The sequence below is a fragment of the Pelodiscus sinensis genome, chromosome 24 (genome assembly GCF_049634645.1).
Source record: "Pelodiscus sinensis isolate JC-2024 chromosome 24, ASM4963464v1, whole genome shotgun sequence".
Lineage (NCBI taxonomy): Eukaryota > Metazoa > Chordata > Testudines > Trionychidae > Pelodiscus > Pelodiscus sinensis.
Genome location: NC_134734.1, coordinates 25,359,353 through 25,378,471, shown reverse-complemented (window position 1 = coordinate 25,378,471; position 19,119 = coordinate 25,359,353). Strand labels below are relative to the sequence as shown.

Sequence of the window (19,119 nt, the reverse complement as noted above, 5' to 3'; positions counted from 1 at the left end):
ACATGCTGCAAAAAAGAAAAGGGAAGTTCAAACCTTTTTTGATTCACTCAGGGTTCGGCCACACCTGTTGCACGGCCCTTTCTCTTAAAGTAATTGTTTTAAAATTGGCCTGCCTAATTTACACCCAGCCCTTTGCATCCCAGTGGAAAGCGGCCTTTCTGCAGGTGTGATTTTGTCCTCCATTAAGGCCCTTTTACACGGCTGGGATTAGTGAGAATCAGATTTGTGGACACCATAACGTGATTAGAGACACAACAGAAAATGGCGGCAGCCATCTTTGCATCATGTCTGGTGGTCTTCAGCAGCTTATCAGGTAAGACAAATGTTTTGTGATGTCTCTAGAAAAAGGCGCTTTCTTCACGTCCCTCTTCCAGCTGTCCTGGCACTTCTCTTGGCTTTAAGACTGGTCCTTTGCAATGGACGAGTGCCTTTCTAAAGTTCGTTCCTTTGTGGAATTCTCTCTCCCCATTGCAGATTTGGGCTCCCTGTGTGCACACTCACAGTGATTTGATTCTTTCTGAGATTCGCCTGCTTTGTGCTAGATACTTTTTAGTTTGGAAGAAGGTTGGATTTCTTTAGCCTCTTGCTGTACAAACGACTAAGATAGCGACAATCAGAGGGAGGAGAAAATATCGTAGGACTTTCAAAAAAAATCCCATCCAAGTTTCTTAACAAAATTTGAAATTCTGATCAAGTGTTTTGCTGACATTTCTTTGCTAAGTGGAGCCCAGCTGCCTTGTTCCTTTCTAGTTACAGTTTTCAGGCTCATCTCATGACCTGCCTTAGAAACTTATTTTTGGTTTTTAAATGAAAGCCCATTTCCTTCAAAGCCAAGGGGCTCACATAAGTCTCTGCATTAAAACCTGAGAAATTTCTAGAAATCATAGACTGTATTTAGCTTCACTGCTGGCACCTCAGACATTTCCCTACCTTGCCTTGTCTTTGTGCAGACAGAGCTGTGCCCATGCATCAAAGGGCAGGAACTAAACCCAGCCCTGAGACTAGAGAGCTCCAGAGAAAGATTCTAGAGTATTGAGTTTCCAAGGATATAAAAGCTCATCATGTCTAATAATTGGCAACATTTGTTGCTGCACAGACTGAAGTTAAGGCCATCAAAACCCATACTTCTGGTCAGAAAAGGATTTTCTTCTTTTCATGTACAACATTATAGAAGGTATTGGGGGAATCGGACAAGGATTTTGCTCTACTTATTCCTCTAATCTTTTCCATCCATGTGTGGAATAATTTTATGTGCACTGAGGCATGTATAAATGTGCACCATGAGGAGAAACACAAAACCTACCTGTGCTTTGCAGTTTTATCCCATGTAACAGGTGAAGAGGTGAGACTAAGTACAGATATGAACTGATTAATGCATCACATCAAAAAGCTATGTCTGGGACACATCCAGCCCACTTAATTAGCTTCATTAACACAGACCCTACAATTGTCAGGTACTTCTTTTGCTGTTGATATTGATATATATGTCTTGGTTTCTGTTATTTCTACTCCAACTCATCTGACGAAGTGGGTTTTACACACAAAAGCTCTTCCCACAGGACTGCTTATTATTTTTAAAGTTACAGACTAACACGGCTAGTCTGCTGAGACTTTTTTACAGCCTTTTATGGTATTTCTTTTCTGCAGAAGATGATTTAGTTTAGTAGGCTCTGTTGAAATAGCAAAAACCACTCTGACTCATAATCACGCAACAGCTTCCAACACACCAGCAATGGTGAAGCAAAATTACAATGAATCAAGAGACCATAAAGTGATAAAAGGAGCTGAATCCCCTACCCCAAAGTCAGCAGTGGTCACATCTAGGGCTTTTTGCTTGATCCACGCAAGAAGCAACATTAAAAACAACACCTCCCGCCATCCTCCTGAGCTCTTCTCATGTATGGATCTCAAAGAGCTTTTTTAAAGGCATTTGGCACCATTGTCCTCATTTCACACAGGGAGAAACTGAAGCAGAAAGAAGGGAAGTGACTTTACCTGGAAGAACCATCAGGAATAGAAGCCAAGTCTCCTGAGTCCTAATCCAGTGCTCTAGCTACTAGGAAATATTTCCTCCAGTGAATAGAGAACACTCTAATTGCTAAATTATCAGTTCAAAAGGTCCAATATATAAATACCGTATATTCCGGCGTACAAGACGACCTCTGAAGTTAAAAAACATCCCCCAAAAATCGGGGGTCGTCTTGTACGCCGGATGCCCCGCCGCCGGAGCCCCTCTGCGGCTTTGAAAGCCTCGGGGGAAGCCGGCGGCGGGGCTCCGGCGGGCGGGCAGCCCATGCGCGCCTGGGATGCCCCCCCCCGCCGGCTTCCCCCGAGGCTTTCAAAGCCGCGGAGGGGCTCCGGCGGGGGGGCAGCCCATGCGCGCCTGGGATGCCCCCCCGCTGGCTTCCCCCGAGGCTTTGAAAGCCGCGGAGGGGCTCCGGCGGGGGGGCAGCCCATGCGCGCCTGGGATGCCCCCCCGCCGGCTTCCCCCGAGGCTTTCAAAGCCGCGGAGGGGCTCTGGCGGGGGGGCAGCCCATGCGTGCCTGGGATGCCCCCCCGCCGGCTTCCCCCGAGGCTTTCAAAGCCGCGGAGGGGCTCCGGCGGGGGGGGGGGGGGGGGGGGAGAGCCCAGGCGCTCCTGGCGCTCCTGGCGGCTTTGCTCCCGGTGCCTCTGGTCTGCTGGGGACCATCTCCAGCAGACCAGGGACACCGGGAGCAAAGGAGGCGGAGGGGCGCTGGGGTATAAGATGAAACCCTATCTTTTAATTAAAAAGATAGGGGGTCGTCTTATACGCCCAGTCGCCCTATACGCCGGAAAATACGGTACAAATCTGTTTAACATACTTGCGCTCTCTCTCTCTGTGTGTGTGTGTGTGTGTGTGTGTGTGTGTGTGTGTGTGTGTGTGTGTCCGTCCGTCCTTTCCCACTCTGGTACTAGTGGGGCAACAATCTACTGATGATACCAGCTAATGCAGTTAGCACGAGATATAGATTCTGACTGCTGATAATCCCTAATCCTAAAGATGAACCCTACTGAATTCACCCCTTGTGTGACTCATGAAAATGCTTTTTCCATGATTTATAAACCTAACTCCCTCAAAAGATGAAATGGCCTCTGAAAACAGGAAGTGACAGGAAGTTGAGCAGCCTCACCCGCTAACACTGAGCAATCACTAGCAGGGGTGCGGCTGGGCAGAACAGGAAATGTAGATGGTGAAGCGAGCATATGTTGGTTTCTGATTATGCAGGTTGCATCCCCAGGCCCACAGTTGGCTCAGGAGTTAACTCCAATGTCCCCCCCATGTACTAGACAATCTCGGATCCGTTCCTCCTCACTGGTACCAAACAGTCACTGCTCTGCTTGCTCCAGGCCTCCTTTGACACTGGCAGGCCCTTGTGTGTATGATGCTGTTGTTGGGAAATCAATGACCGACAAGCTTTTTAAGTACAAATTTCACAGTGGTTCAAGGCCTGGTGGCCCCCTGTCTAGGCTCTGTTGTGCAAGACACTTATAAAGTAACAATGCCTAGAGCGAGGGCTCTTTGTGGCTGGAGATCTGTGATACTCAGGGTCCAGACAACCCAAAGAAGGGACAGAAGGGTTATGCCCCAAAAAGGGGCCTCTGAACCAACGGATTGCACAGTGTGCTGTTGTGCTATGGGAGCATATTGAATAAGGGCTTTTATGAAAGTTTGTACAAGTCTGAACTTGGTGGTCGCTGCAATGCATGTGCAGAATGGGGTTAAACCGGACTCAAGTAATGTTGCATTGTAGAATAATACAGCATGCAACCAGTCGGTTCCATTGCTCAGTGTGGGGACGAAATCTCCTCTTCTCCCTTGAGGAGCAGTGGCCTGGAATCTGATTGCCACAAAATTCAACACCCTTCACAAAAGGGAGACAGTAGCATTATCCCCATTTTGGGGCTGAGGGGACTGAGGCACAGCAAGGGGAAGTGACTTGCCCCTGTTTACCCAACTACTCACTAAGAGTTTATTCCTTTGCTTCCCAATGTAACCCTGATTTCTGTCTGTTGACAGCATGTGAGGGGGCGAGGACACAGGTGAATGGGACAGTTGATGGCATGGTGTACCTAATCCCCATGACGCAAGTAACAGGCTACAACCAGATCAGCTGGCGATTCAATGAAACCCTAGAGATCCTGACTATAGAAAGGAATCACAAAGTGTCTTACCACGCTGACTATTTTAATGAGAATAAGCTGCATTACCATAAGAATCACACCCTGGAAATTCGGCAGCTGCAGAAGCGAGACAAGGGCACCTACAAGATGGTTGTTGAAGACTCCCAAAGCGGGATAACAGATGAATATTTCCAACTGGACGTGTACGGTGAGTTGGGAGCAGCACCTTTGGGCAAGGCACAGAAGGGATGAGGGTCTGGGAGCTAAAAGGGCTTGAGTAATGTGCCTGCCTGTCCCCTATCTCCCTGGATGCCCACAAGGCAGGGGAAGGAGTAGGGTGACAGCCTGGGTGGGATAAAAAGGCTCCCAAGAAATAGGCCAGATCCTCACTTAAAGCTCTGGGCTCAAGGCTCCATCACCAGGGCTGTTATCTCTGGAGGCTTTGTGGCTGGGGCTTGAAGGGGAGGGGTCAGGCGCTAACAATGATGGGTTGGGTTGCAGAAATTCCCTTGAGACTGCCACCCAATAGGCTGATCACACCACTGAGCCTGCCTGCCACCTGCCTTGTGGGGCACCCACCGTCCTGTCCTGCTGGGCCAGAAGCTCTGGTCTCCCACTGCAAAGACACTGAGCTGGGGCCACAGCTCCCAGCAGAGAAGCACAGATGTTGAGAGCAACTCACCTCTGACAAGGCTCAGTCACAGGGGCCTGACATAGTAGCTGGGTGCACAGTACCTATGGGACCAAAACCCCAAATAAATCCATTGCACTCTGCATAAAGTCTACAAAGAACATAAGCACGGCCGTACTGGGTCAGATCAAAGGTCCATCCAGCCCAGTGTCCTGTCTGCTGACAGTGGCCAATGCCAGGTGCCCCGGAGGAAGGGAACTCAACAGGTAATCCTCACGTGGTCCCTCTCCTGTGACCCATTTATAGACAAACAGAGGGTAGGAACACCATTCCTACTGATCCTGGCTAATAGCCATTGATGGACCTAACCTCCATGAATCCATCTAGCTCGTTTTTCAACCCTGTTAAAGTCTTGGTCTTCACCGCATCCTCTAGCAAGAAGTTCCACTGGCTGACTGCGCACTGAATGAAGAAAAACTTCCTTTTGTTTGTTTTGAACCTGTTAATTTCATTTGGTGACCCCTAGTTCTTTTATTGTGGGAATAAGTAAATAACTCTTCCTTATTCACTTTTTCCACACCAGTCACGATTTTATAGACCTCTATCATATCCTCCCTTAGTCTGCTCTTTTCTAAGCTGAAAAGTCTAAGTCTTTTTAATCTCTCTTCATATGGGACCTGTTTCAAACCCTTAATCATTTTTGTTGCCCTTTTCTGAACCTTTTCCAATGCCAATAGATCTTTTTTGAGATGAGGCGACCACATCTGTAGGCAGTATTCAAGATGTGGGCGTACCATGGTTTTATACAGAGGCAATAAGATATTCTCTGTCTTATTCTCTACCCCTTTTTAAATGATTCCTAACATTCTATTTGCCTTTTTGACTGTCTCAGCACACTGAGTGGACATTTTTGGAGAACTATCCACAATGACTCCAAGATCTCTCTCTTGAGTAGTTGTAGCTAAATTAGTCCCCATCATTTTGTATGTGTAGTTGGGATTATTTTTTCCAATGTGCATATTTTCATATTCATTAAGCCGATGATGAATACGCAAATAAACTATTTCTGGTCCTCCCAAAGCCCTCAGTGCCAACAGGAGCGGGCCCAATCAACTGCCCTAGGCGGTTTCCCAACTCCAACCCCGAGGTATCTACTTCACCCCCGTTTGGGACCAGTAAGGTTAGAAGGTCCCTCTCAGGCATGCTGGATTACTCGGCTCCTATGGGCCCTGGAGGTTGGATGAGTAGCCCTCTCCTTCAGTCGTGCTTGTGTTCGTGGGTGAAACCGCAGGCCACACCCTGTCCAAGGGTGTGTCACTGGCCCTACCTGTCTGGTGGGTTATTCCTCCCCCCCTCCTGGCCCCAATCCCAGTTGCTTTATCGGTCAGCGCTGGCTCCCCTGGCTACATCTGGCGCTGGGTGTTCTGCGTAGGTTTGCACGGCGCCCGGCCTTCTCCTTGAGTCCTAGCACATGCTGGATCTAGCCCCGCTATCTGGGAGCATGCCCAACAGAGACACTGCAGCAGTGGGCTCTCTCCCAAGAATCGTGCATGAAAATTTTTCTGAGGACTGGTATTTTTTTTTCTAAGGACCGGTATTGGGCTGCAGATCACACTTTGGGAAACGCTGCTCTAGATAATTTATAAATAAATTGAATAGGATCGCTCTCAGGACTGACCCTTGGGAGACCTCACTAGTTACCTCTCTCCGCTCTGAAAACTGACCATTTATCATACCCTTTGTTTCCTGTCTTTTAACCAGTTCTCAGTCCATGAAAGGACCTTCCCTCTTATCCCATGACAACTTACTTTACTTAAGAGCCTTTGGTGAGGGACCTTGTCAAAGGCTTTCTGGAAATCTAAGAACACTATATCCACTGGATCCCCCTTGTCCACATGTTTGCTGATCCCCTCAAAGAACTCTAATAGATTAAAAGCTTCAGAGGGGTAGCTGAGTTAGTCTGTACAGGATAAACTTAAAAAACAACAAATAGTCTGGTAGCACCTTAAAAATTAACAAAACATGTAGATGGAATCATGAGCTTTTGTGGGCACAGCCCACTTCTTCAGATGACCGGAGTGTTGGATGTCCAGAACCAAAAATAAATAGGGAAGGAGGGGGGAGGGAAGGAGGAAAGAGTTAAGGCATGATTTCCCTTTAAAGAAACCATGTTTAGTTTCCCCAACAAATTGTGTTCATCCATGTGTCTGACAATTTTATTCTCTACTTTAGTTTCAACTAATTTGCTCGGTACTGATGGCATTAGACTTACTGGTCTAGTCTAGTCTGATGACTAATTGCCAGGACCATCTCTAGAGACCATTTTTTTGGGGGGGGGGGAGGAAGGATATCCCTAATATCCTCAGCCATGAAGACAAAAGTGAAGAACTTATTTAGCTTCTCTGCAATGACTTTATCATCTCTGAGTGCTCCTTTTGTATTTTGATCATCCAAGGGCCCCAATGGTTGTTTTGCTGGCTTCCTGCTTCTGATGTACTTAAAATGCATTTTGCTATTACTTTGTGAGTTTTTGGCTAGCTGTTCTTCAAACTCCTTTTGGGGTTTTTTTATTATATTTTTACACTTAATTTGACAATGTTTATGCTCTGTTCTATTTTCCTCTCTGTGATTTGCCTTCCACTTTTTAAAAGATATCTTTTTTTCTGTCACTGTTTCTTTTACTTGGTTATTAAGCCATAATGGCACTTCTTTGGTTCTCTATGTTTTTTATTTGGGGTATACATTTAAGTTGGGCTTCTATTATGGAGTCTATGAAAAGTTTCCATGCAGCTTGCAGAGATTTTACTTTTGTCACTGTAGCTTTTAATTTCTGTTTGCCTCCTCATTTTTGTGTAGTTCCCCTTTCTGAAATTAAATGCCACAGCATTGGGCTGAAGTGTTTTTCCCACCACAGGGATGTTAAATTTTATTTCATTATGGTCACTATTTCCAAGCAGTCCAGGTATATTTACCTCTTGGATCAGATCATGCGCACCACTTAGGGTTAAATCAAGAATAGCCCTCTTCCCTTGTGGGCTCCAGAACCAGCTGCTCCAAGAAGCAGTCATTTAAGGTATCAAGAAATTTTATCTCTGCATCCCATCCATAGGTGACGTGTACCCAGTGAATATGGGGATAGTTGAAATCCCCCACTATTACTGAGTTTTTTATTTTGATAGCCTCTCTAATCTCCCTTAGCATTTCATAGTCACTATCACTGTACTGATGAGGTGGTCCATAATATATCCCTACCGCTATATTCTTATTATTACAGCATGGAATTACTATCTATAGACATTCTATGGAACATTTTGACTCATTTAAGATTTTTACTTCATTAGAGTCTACATTTTTCCCTTCCCACACCAGTACATCCTATTCTGTCCTCATACTCATGTAACCTCTTTATCAATGAAAGAGAGATTAACGGCTGTTGCTCCCCCCCAGGGGTGATATGTAGGGGGCACAAAGAGTGACATGCCCCCCCAGTACTTTGCTGGGAGGGGCTGGTGAGCAAGCAGCTGGGGGATTAGCAGAGCAAGAAGGGGATGTGGAGCAAGGTGGCCCCAGCTGCTTTGTTATCCTGGCCATGCTTCTCTGGGGGAGGGAAGGTGACTGCCTGGCACCCAACAATGGGAAGTGAAGCAAAGTAGCTGGGACCTTCTTGCTCCACTTCCCCTGCTTCTGCTGCTGCTGCTAGTGAGTACGACGGGGGGGGGGGGCGAGCGGCGAGCAGGGGGGAGGGGAGGGGAAGGCGGATTCCTACTGCTGGAGCCATCCCTGCTACTAGTCTCCTGGGCTACCTGAGTTGGGGGGAAAGGTGGGGAGGGGGGCGGGCTCTGGGATGGAGAGGGATTGTCCCAGTCCTTCCCCAGGCTGGGAGGAGGGGTCACATGGCTGGCACCCAGTCACATCTGGGTTTGATAAGAAATGTGTTTTTATGAAGTATAAAAGGAGGATTTAAATCAGGGGGGGCAAGAGGCAGCCACCTTGCTGGAACCTTTAGGCAGAGAGCAGCTCATGCTTTCAAGGCTGTATGCTCTATGCCATGGATTCCCAAACTGGGGGGCATGCCCCATGGGGGGTCGTGAAGAAATTTCAGGGGGGGCACAAGGCTCAATAAATTTTGCTGTTATTGTCTTTTTTTGGGGGGTGTAGATTTTTCAAAAATCAAAAAGGGGGCATGATGCCGAAAAGTTTGGGAACCACTGCTCTATGCTCTGGAACAGTGGTCCCCAACGCGGTGCCCGCGGGAGCAATGGCGCCCACCAGGGCATTTATGTGCATCTGCCAAATGATCTGGGCCGCCCCCGCCCCCTCCCCCGGGCGCATGGGCAGCCCTGGCCCCCGGGCGAACATCTCATGAGCTGTGCTGGCCCCAGGCGCATGGCGCGTGCGTAGCTCCTGCCCCGAGTGCGCAGCGCATGTGCAGTTCCACCCCCGGATGCCTGGTGCATGAGCGGCCCTGCCCCCGGGTGCCTGGCAGCCCTGAAAGTTTGGGGACCACTGCTCTGGAGGCTTTGTGTGCTGCCCTGCCCCCCTGCAAAATCTCACAGCTCCCATTGGCCAGTTTCCAGGTAACAGGAGCTCAGAAATTTTGCTGAGGTCAGGGGCAGCCTGTGAAACCTCCTCCTTCCCCTCCTGCCCCCATGGCCAGAACAGAGCCACGTGGAGCATCCTGCGACTGCAGCTCACGTTCCTGCAAGTCTGCTGGCTGGGAGCTGCCTAGATAAGCACCTTCCAGCCAACGCCTGCCTCTAGCACCCCACCACCTGCCCGAGGCCACCACTTAAATCCTCTGTACCTCTTTCCCCGATGCCACATTTCCCTCCCAGACTCTACGTACACCTCTACATGCCTCCCCCAGGCCAAAATCCTCTCCTGCACCCTTATCCTCTCCCTGACCCTGCACCCGATTCCCCTGGTCACTACCTAACCCTCTGCACCCCCTTCTCCCAGGTCACAACTCCCCTCCAGACCCTGCACCCCCTCCTAGAAACCCTCCCTCTAGGCTGCAATCCATACCTCCACCTGGACCCTACATCCGAGTCCCCTGCCCCAGGTCACAACCCCCTCCTTCAGACAAACTTCCTCTCGGACTCAATACCCCCTCCTGTACCCCAGTCCCTTACCCCAAGCTCCCTTCTGCACCCAACCTTTGCCCCAGACCCCACACCACTTCCATAGAACCACTTGCTAAAATCTTGGAGTGTTCTCCTGTTAAGTATTATTGCCCACTCCTGATTTAAGTGGTTCCAAGTGACAGCAGACAGATTAAAGTAAGTTACTAAAAATAAAACAACACATGCCAGCTAAGTTAATATACTAAGAGAAGTTGTTACAAAATCATAATTTCTCACCCTAGTTTTATTTTCAGGTAAAGTTCTTCTAAGGCCAATGTTGATATTTTTTCTGACCTGGGTCTGCCAGCTTCTCTTCATTCCTGTCCTTAGAGTTCTTTTGTTTCCAGGTGTTTTCATGGATCCTTATGGGTGGGGTGGAGTCTGTGAAGCCAGCGGAAAACCATCATTGTTTGCTTCCCATTTCTTCTATAGAATTCCTCCAGGACTGGAAATCTTTGTTATGGACAGTGCCGGACCGAGCCATTGGACAGGGCCGTACTGAGCCATTCTGGCGCCCCGGATTAGGGGAGGGCACATGCGCAGCCCCACCCCCACATGTGGGAGAGGGTGCATGAGTGCCCCCACGCTGGTGGGGAGGGCGCATGGAGCTGACGGCGGCAGGACTCACATGCCTGGCCCGACCCAGCCCGGCTACCGCCGCTGGCGCACAGCCTGGGGCCGCCCAGGGCGAGCTTAGCCTGGCCGTGCACGGCCCTGCGGCTGCGAGGAAAAGGGCGCTGCTGGCCGGTGCTGAAGGGGTTAATGCGGCCCCCCCGCCCCAGGTAGCCACAGCAGGGTGGCCGCTGGGAGCTGCTGCAGCCCGCGCCCCTTACAGCTGCCATCAGACTCATCTGGCCTATTGGTTTTGATGTCACACTCTACTGGATCTGTGTCTCTTGTTTTGGTGCATGTGGAGTAAGAGATCTGGCATGGGGAATGGTTTATGCTTTTGGATGTGCACATGGGGCCATTGGGGGTGTTTTCCTTGGTGTCTAGGTGATCATCTTTGGACAGCCCCTTTTGTCTTTTGGGTCTAGGCAGTGGTTGGTCTTAGGAAGTCACGTGGTCGCTCCAGCTGCTAGGTCTGACCAGGTAATGTTCCATGGAAGGGTGGACTGTAGAAACAGAATTCCTGCCCAAAAGGGAGGTTATTTAGGATGCTAAGTTTTCAGGCTTTTGTCTTTGGCTGGCATGACACTCCTGGGAGGGTGAACCAGAAAGCTTGGGGAGGGGGAAATCTTCCCTGGCTTGGGGGTGTGACGTAGTGGGGGTACCTTGCTGGTTGCTAGGCTTGGGCTGTGGGTGACCCCCACTGGCTGCTGTCTGTACCACGGCTCAGCCGAGTAGCTGATGGGACAGGGAGGGGAACAAAGGAAGGTGGAAGGTGGCCCCGGCTGGGGGGCAGGGCTGGAAGGGATGGTAGTGAGTTGCTGTTTGGGATCATGGAGGAGACAGCCTAGGGAAGGGGCTGGAATTTAGGGGCTCAGTCTCCCCCATCTCAAGGGGGACTGAGGCATCCTAGGCCTGCCCTGGAACCAGATTACATCTGGGCTGGGCTGGATCCTGGAGAAGCAATAAACTCCCCCTATTCTACTGGCTGGTGCAGTCTGTGCCACTATGGGGGTGCAGGAGACAGGGAAACCCCAACGCGCCGTCACAGGGGGTTTGGCCAGGGTGGGAGCAGTTTGGGGGTGAGTTTGTAATGGGCTTGAGTGTTTATTGGAGCTAGCTATGCTTTGCTTGTTGTTCTGGATTTGTGATTCACTTTGTTCTGCCTGTTTTCACTTGCAGATGCTTGGCTTCTACTGCGTGAGCTTAAAGAAAACACTTTTGTTTACTGTCAAGCCCAGTGTAAATAATTGTTATCTGGGGGGGCAATCAGTGTGCACATCCTCCTGTCACTGTAAAAGGGGACTGACCTGAATGATTTATTTGGGGGTTCTGGTGCCATTTGGGAGTTGGGTTCCTGGAAGCTGGGCCCAAAACTGCATTCTCCTCAGATCTGAGGCGATTCAGTGTCCATATTGTTCCTCAGGAAGGGGCAGTAATTTCAGCTCTGTGCCCTGACTGGGGGAGACCAGGAGGTCTGGCCCACGAGGACTGAGTGATGAGAAACTCCAGAGAGCAAGAAGGTGAGTATCAGTGGTTTTCTCAGCACTCTGGGAAGCACCCTCCATGGGCTACATCTACACTGGCAGCTTCTTGCGCAAGAACTCTTTTGTGGAAGAGTTCTTGTGCAAAAATTCTTCCACAAGAGTGTGTCTACACTGGCATGTGCTTTTGCACAAGAGCAACCATGCCCATGTAGATGCTCTCTTCCGCAAGAAAGCTCCGATGGCCATTTTAACCATAGGGGCTTCTTGTGCAAGAAATTCATGTTGCCTGTCTACACTGCCCTCTTCTGGAAGAGCTCTTGCGCAAGAGGACTTATTCCTTGTGGGAAGAGGAATAACTTTTCTGGAAGAAGTCCTGTTTTACACGCTATACTGTAAATTTACTTCTGGAAGAACACTCATGCAGTGTCGACAGCCAGCAAGTTTTTGTGGAAGAATGGCTGTTCTTCCGGAAGAAGCTCCAGTGTAGACATGGCCATGGTGTTTTCTGTGACCTCCCCCATCACATGGACATCCAGTTAACTCAAATCATGCCACACCATGGATGTTGGTGGATCAGGGCATGCCAGATTAGAAAGGTTCCAATTGACCCTTCTCTATAGAATCTATACAGTGTGGCAGGGGCAGGCCAGAGAGCTACTGCACAGGGGGAGAAAGGCAGCCCCAAAAGGGTAAAAGACCTTCTAACTAGAAGTGGGGGGGATGGCTATGTCTACACTCGTGGCTTCTTGTGCAAGTACAACCGTTCTTGCACAAGAATTTGCAGAGTGTCCACACTGCTCCCCTGCTCTTGCGCAAGGAAATGTACAGTACAGCGTGGTAAGAGAGGGCTCCTTGCGCAAGAGCTACGCTCTTTTTTATCAGGTGTAAGCCCTCTTGTGCAGGAGCTCTTGTGCAAGAGGGCAGTGTGGACGCTCGGCAGGGATTTCTTGCGGAAGAAACTTCTATGGCTAAAATGGCCATCAGAGCTTTCTTGCTCAAGAGAGCATCCACACTGCCATGGATGTTCTTGCGCAAAAGCACAGCTCGCACATGGCAGTGTGGACGTGTTCTTGTGCAAGAAGCCGCCAGTGTGGACATAGCCATCATGAGAGCAAATTGTACCAGCATTTGAGCAGAGGCAGCAGCGGAGGGAGTCCCAGAAGGAGTGACTGGGCTCCCCATCACAGAGATCTACTGCAAACCCCAGCCCCTGGGGCTGGGAGCAAGGAGCTGGCTCCAGCAGTGGCCTGGGTAAGAAGGGCCCTTGCCACAACAGGCAAATAAGCCACAATGGAGCACCATCAGTTTACACCATCTGAGGATTTGGCCCAGGGTTAGGTCTCTATTTTCCTCATTTCTCTGTTTCTAGAGCCAGGGCTGGCCTTACCATGAGGCGATCTGAAGTGGTCGCCTCAGGTGCCAGACTGGTGAGGGGGGGGAGAGCGGGTGCCACTAGGACCCTGAATTGAGACCTTTCAAAGTGTTGGCCCAAGGGAGGTGTGGTAGCAAAAGCCTCACTCAGTTTATGCAGCTAAACAGACAGTTTTATTGGCCAATAAAAGCAAAGTGAGCCAAACGTGGTCCCAGCAGAGCCGGGCCCAGTGAGGCTGGCTAATACAATTGATCCTAGTATTTTATATCCTTAACCAAACAAGTCTGACGTCAGGGCAAGAAATCAAAGCGAACTTCAAAGAGGAATTATTATCAGCAGAGAAAGAAACAGGTTTAGAGGGAGTTCGCGCTTCAGCTCAAAATAGTTCATTAACACATTCCAACAGCGCATCCTTCTGGCCTCTCCCCACCTCGGTGAAGGCCAGTTCCCTCCCTCTAGTGTACGTGCAGACACAAGAAATGGAAATGGCTTTTGTTATACAGAATGGCTTCTAGCTAAATAGGAAATGGTTTCTACAGAGGGGACATGGGGGCATCATTTGAGTTCCCCACCTCAGGTGCCAAAATGTTGTGGGCCAGCCCTGTCTAGAGCCAGTTCCTAAGCTCAGCATGCACTTCACTATCAGGGTCAACTAAGATGAATGGTGCAATGTCACCCTGGTGTGCAATGTGGATGCCACCCAAGTGGCCTACTCCTGGTACCAGGATGGAAAATATTATATGGGCAAAAATAGCCGCACACTGGACATTGGGTTCAAGTTACAAAGTGACACAACTTACAAATGCATCATCAGCAACCACATCAGCGAAGCAGCTGGTGTCATATACTACAGAAGCCCTTGCACGTGGAACGGTAACATTCACTTTGCATTTGCTGATCGCTCTGTGTCCGCCGGGCTGTACAAGCTCGCTGTGCGGCCAGTCTGGTTGGGTCTCTGCTGTGGTTTGGTGACTCTTGAAGGAGAGTCTCCTTCACTGGTCCCCAGTGTGCTGCCCCTCCACCCCCGTTGAGTCCATCTGAAGCTGCAGCCACTGTGGTGCTGGGTGGAATGCCCAGCTGCCGGGGGTGCTTGGTCTGAGTGATGGATCCTGGCCATGCAGCGGGATGCTACCTGGGGTTGGGAGGGCTGTGTGAGCGTGTAACATGGGAGAGCCGCCTGCTGCTGCTGTGAGGGACTGTTGTTCAGCTGAACCCATTTGCTCAAGGTCTGTCCTTTGGGGGTAGAGGTTGCAAGGACAGTCCCTGGTGTCCATGAGGTACAGGGTGCGGTGGTTGTATTAGTGCAAGGTACAAATTGTTGCAGAAGGAGAAGGGGCAAGTGCTTGTTATGCTCAGAAGTGGCACACAGCATCCTTTGCAGGGGAAACAGCAACATGCTGCATTTATTGAGACTACAGTAGAAAAACAGGCTAGGTCTACAATGCAATGGTAAGTCGGAAAATTGCAGTATGCAAATTGCATATCTTTTTCCACTTTACTGTCGAAAGAGGCTTTTCCGAAATTTGGTGCATCTACATAGTGGCAAATTTCGTGATAAAGTGCTCTTTCGACACATCCCTTAGTCCTCGTAAAACAAGGTTTACAGGGATGGCGAAAAAGCGCATCTGCTTTTTTGGAAAATTTTTCTGAAAAAGTAGATGTGTTCCTTGGATGCGGCATTGCTTTTCCAGGATGCTGGAGTCTAGACTTAGCCACAGTTAGCATATGCTTCATAAAGACAAGTTCCCCCCGGCCCCAAACACACAAAGTCTTGTCGTTGCTTAAAGTTACCAGTCTGTTGCTCAGATTAACTCACTGGTCAGGTGAGGTTAAATGCAAGGGCTTCTCTCAGTTTGAACTGATGGTCTGATGTTGACAAGATGAGACCTCAAAGATCCATGCAAGATGACCCATCTTTCATAAGACTTTCCCCCCATTCAGGTCTATATGTTTTGCTGCATCAGCTCTTAATCACCTTTTTAACATCTGTTTATCTGGAAGTCATTCTTTTTTGCCATCTAACAGTAGGTTGGTGCCTCCTGCGCAGTGTTATTTCAAGGCTGTCTTGTTTGTAAAAGGGCGCTTGCTTCTTAACTCTCCGAGATCATCCATATGTCCTCCATCAGTTTGCTTTGTATTGGGCCCAATTTATGGTACTTTGATGCCCCTGAGTCTTCCAGCCCCTTCGCCTCTTCCACTGTCTGGCTCTGGAACTGTTGAGCCTTTAAGTTGTTACCTTTCTCCAAACACTCAGGCTACATCTACACTGGCAAGACTTTGCACAAATACTTTTAATGGAAGAGTTTTTCCATTAAAAGTATTTGCGCAAGAGAGCATCTACACTGGCATGTGCTTTTGCACAAGAGATGTGCTTTTGAACAAAAGCATCCGTGCCAGTGTAGACGCTCTCTTGCACAAGAAAGCTCCGATGGTCATTTTAGCCATTGGGCTTTCTTGCGCAAGAAATTAACGTTGCCTGTCTACACTGGCCTCTTGCGCAAGAATACTTGCGCAAGAGGGCTTATCCCTGAGCGGGAGCATCAGAGTATTTGCGCAAGAAGCACTGATTTCGTACATTAGAACGTCAATGTTCTTGCACAAATACTCGCGGCCAGTGTAGACAGGTGGCAAGATTTTGCGCAAAATCTTGCCTATGTAGACACAGCCTCACATTTCAAACTCATTCACTCCCCCTCCCCAGGAATTACACAATCATTTCACACATGGACAAGGACACAATTGTCCATACAAAAGGTCTCAATCTAATTCCTAATACAAAGCTTCTATTAGTACAAACTTTTAATCATTCATCATATTTTCTTAATAAACACAATCTATATTCTAATTACTCCTAAGAGCAACAGTGTGATCATGGTAAAACAAAAAAAGCAGCAGTCACTTAGCACTCTAAAAACTAACAAGATGGGTTATTAGGTGATGAGCATGTTGAATCACAAAGATCCTTCTGTCTTGTCATCAGATACAATCACAGGCAGTTTGCCTGAGAATGAAGGGCCTAGAAGACTGTTCTTCCCTGCTAACCAGAGAAGAGTGGCTGGCAGAATTAGAGTTGTTTAACATTTGCTCTCACACTACACATTAAGCACATTACATAAAACATTATAAAACTCTGTGGTCTACATTCTCCCTTTCCCCCCGTGGGAAGGGCTCCCTGGAAGATGCCATATAGACTGTGTGTTCGAGGGGGATCTCAGAGGGTTTGACAGGAGGGCTGTGCCATTGCAGAGGGGCACTGGGTTCTGGAGCAGGCTGTGAGATTCTGGTTGATAAGTGTGGGCTCCTCTGGGGTTTGGGGTATCTCCTTGGCTCCTTCGGCACAGAGAGATGAGAAACGCCATCCTGGGTGACTGAAGCAGCTTGGGGGCGGAGGCTTTACAGGTGGTGTAAGGAGTGAGGGGAAGTGCTTCCAGCAGGGAGAGGGCTCCCTTTGTTCCTTGCTGTGCATCCTCTCTTGGCCCCCCAAATTCCACCCGCTCTGGGGTTATGCCATGGCAGTGATGAGGCAGACCCGTAGTACGATAGTTAATGAACAGGCTCTTGTCTTGTTTCAGAGAAAAACTCCGCCGTGCTATTATCCCCAGCTCGGAAGTTGGCTGATTCCATCCTCGCTTTTGGATTTCTCCTCCTCATCGATAACTTGGTGTAACCCTGCTCTGGCAGTGCAAGCCAGGGAGCACCACAGACCAGTGATTGCCTTCTCCAGTCCATTCCCGGGCAGACACAGTGAAACGCACAAGACCAAAATGAGCTCCTGAAATAACTGAGTTTGGCGACTGTCCCCCATCTTGGCCAGCACACCGGGGATTGAACCAGGGACTTTGAGAACTACCAGGAAGATGATGCTGCAGAAAGAAGATCCATAATAGATGCAGCTCAGTCACCAGCCGCTAGATTGGGGGCCACTGGTAGATCCTGGAGCCTCTGGCAGGGATCTGAACTGGTTTGGCTGGGATGCTCTCAAATGCTGGCACTTGAGTTGTCCTTCCCTCCACTGTCCTTTGCCTTGGGAACTTCCTGTTTGCTGTGTAGGGTGAGGAGACAGAGAAGGGGGTGCTGAATTCATGGCATCCCTTTCCCTTCAGAGACAGCGGGGACATGACAAGGCTCAGGATGGAGGCCGTGACCAGCCAGAGCCTTAGTTTCCTGTTCCATCTTTGTCTGGTTTATTTAAGCTCTGCAGGTTGGGGACTGTTTGATTACAGCATCTAATGTAACCAGGCTCCTAGCTTCCTTATGGCCTCTCACACTCCTATGATACTAACAGGAAAACTGATTATGAATTTAGACCCTTTTGTAGGTCAGCCGATCCTATTGCCCCCAGCACGTGAGTCTGTTCAACAGCCCATTTGCAGGAGCAATTTTCAGGAACTGTTCAGTCCCAGCTCTTTCTAACTGACAGTGACTAATTCCATGGTATCGCTTCTACTCTTTGGCTAGATACATGAAACTGCCTTAGAGATGTGTTTGGGACCATTTCCAGTTAAAAAAACCACAACCAAACAAAAAACCTATAAGCTTTCAAGATTTGCAAGCATTTTCAAAATGAGCTGGTAGTTTTTCAAAAAAACACGAACAAAGTAACAGTCCTGCTGAATGGCAAGCAGTGCTGTGGAAATAATAGCATGTGATCACATGCTGAGATATAGGTGAGAGGATTATTCTAAGAGGGGTGGGTGAGATTCTGTGGCCTGCACTGTGCAGGGGGTCAGACTAGATGATCTGAATGGTCCCTTCTGACCTTAAAGTCTATGAGTCTATGAACTCAGGGGTCTCAAACTCCTGGCTCACGGACCATCCTGTCTGGAACAGTTGTACACACCAGCCCAGGGCTCCTTGTGGTGCAGAGCCAGGCCCTACTAGTGACCCTGAAGCTGTGTCCTTGGAGATGTGGTACCATGGCAAGGGAGAGGCTGGGGTGTTGCTGGCAAAGGATGGGATTTGGGGATAGTAGCAGACTGATACCCCTTCCCCAGCCTGCTGGGAGACCCAGGCTGGATTGTGCAAACACTCTGACCAGGGGATGGTGGGTGGGCTGGGAGTTTGCTGTAATTCATTATCTAAAGCAGACTCACCTGTGGGTCGAGATAAGGTTGCATTGACATCACCCGCTAGAATAGAGTTTCTCAACCTTTTTAAATAAAGTACCCCTTTAAAAAAATTATAATTACCCCTAGTACCTACAGTTTTCAGACACACACAATTTGCAGGCTTTGTGGTGCAGAGCTGGGTGAAATATTTCATTCAAAAGGACAAAAAATGCCAGTTTGGGCTGAACCAAACAATTCACGAATGCCGGGTGACTTTGGTGAAGTCTGGCTCAATAAAAAAGAAACTCGGATATGTGAAAACAATTTGTTTCTGAAAGACGTGGGGGAATTTCCCTCAGTTTCATTTTCAAAACCTTTTAAAAATGCTTCTCCATAAACCCCACGTCCATGAGGCCATTCCAGGCCATGTGACAAGTTTAATTTGACCCAAATGAAATGTATTTTGATTTGCTGAGAGGTTTTTCTTCTTTTTGATCATCAAGTCCAGCCCCTACACGGAGACAGGGACAACGACTAGGCCTCAGAAGTGGTTCGCCAACTTATTCTTATAGGCTACGTCTAGACTGGCATGATTTTCCGTTAAAAGCATTTTCGGAAAATCACGTCTAGATTGGCAGGATGCTTTTCCGCAAAAACACAATCTAGACGCACTTTTCCGCAAAAAAAACCCCATCACCATTTTCGC

General features: G+C 48.8%; 1 protein-coding gene across 1 annotated transcript; it reads left to right on the top strand.

Annotated features, from left to right (window-relative positions):
* Nucleotides 1–19: 19 nt before the first annotated feature.
* CD48 (CD48 molecule) lies at nucleotides 20–19,069 on the top strand. Its single transcript, XM_075908359.1, is given in 4 exon segments — nucleotides 20–313; nucleotides 4,040–4,351; nucleotides 13,975–14,238; nucleotides 16,938–19,069. Coding segments are annotated over 4 exon segments (723 nt in total). The 5' UTR covers nucleotides 20–261; the 3' UTR covers nucleotides 17,033–19,069.
* Nucleotides 19,070–19,119: the final 50 nt, after the last annotated feature.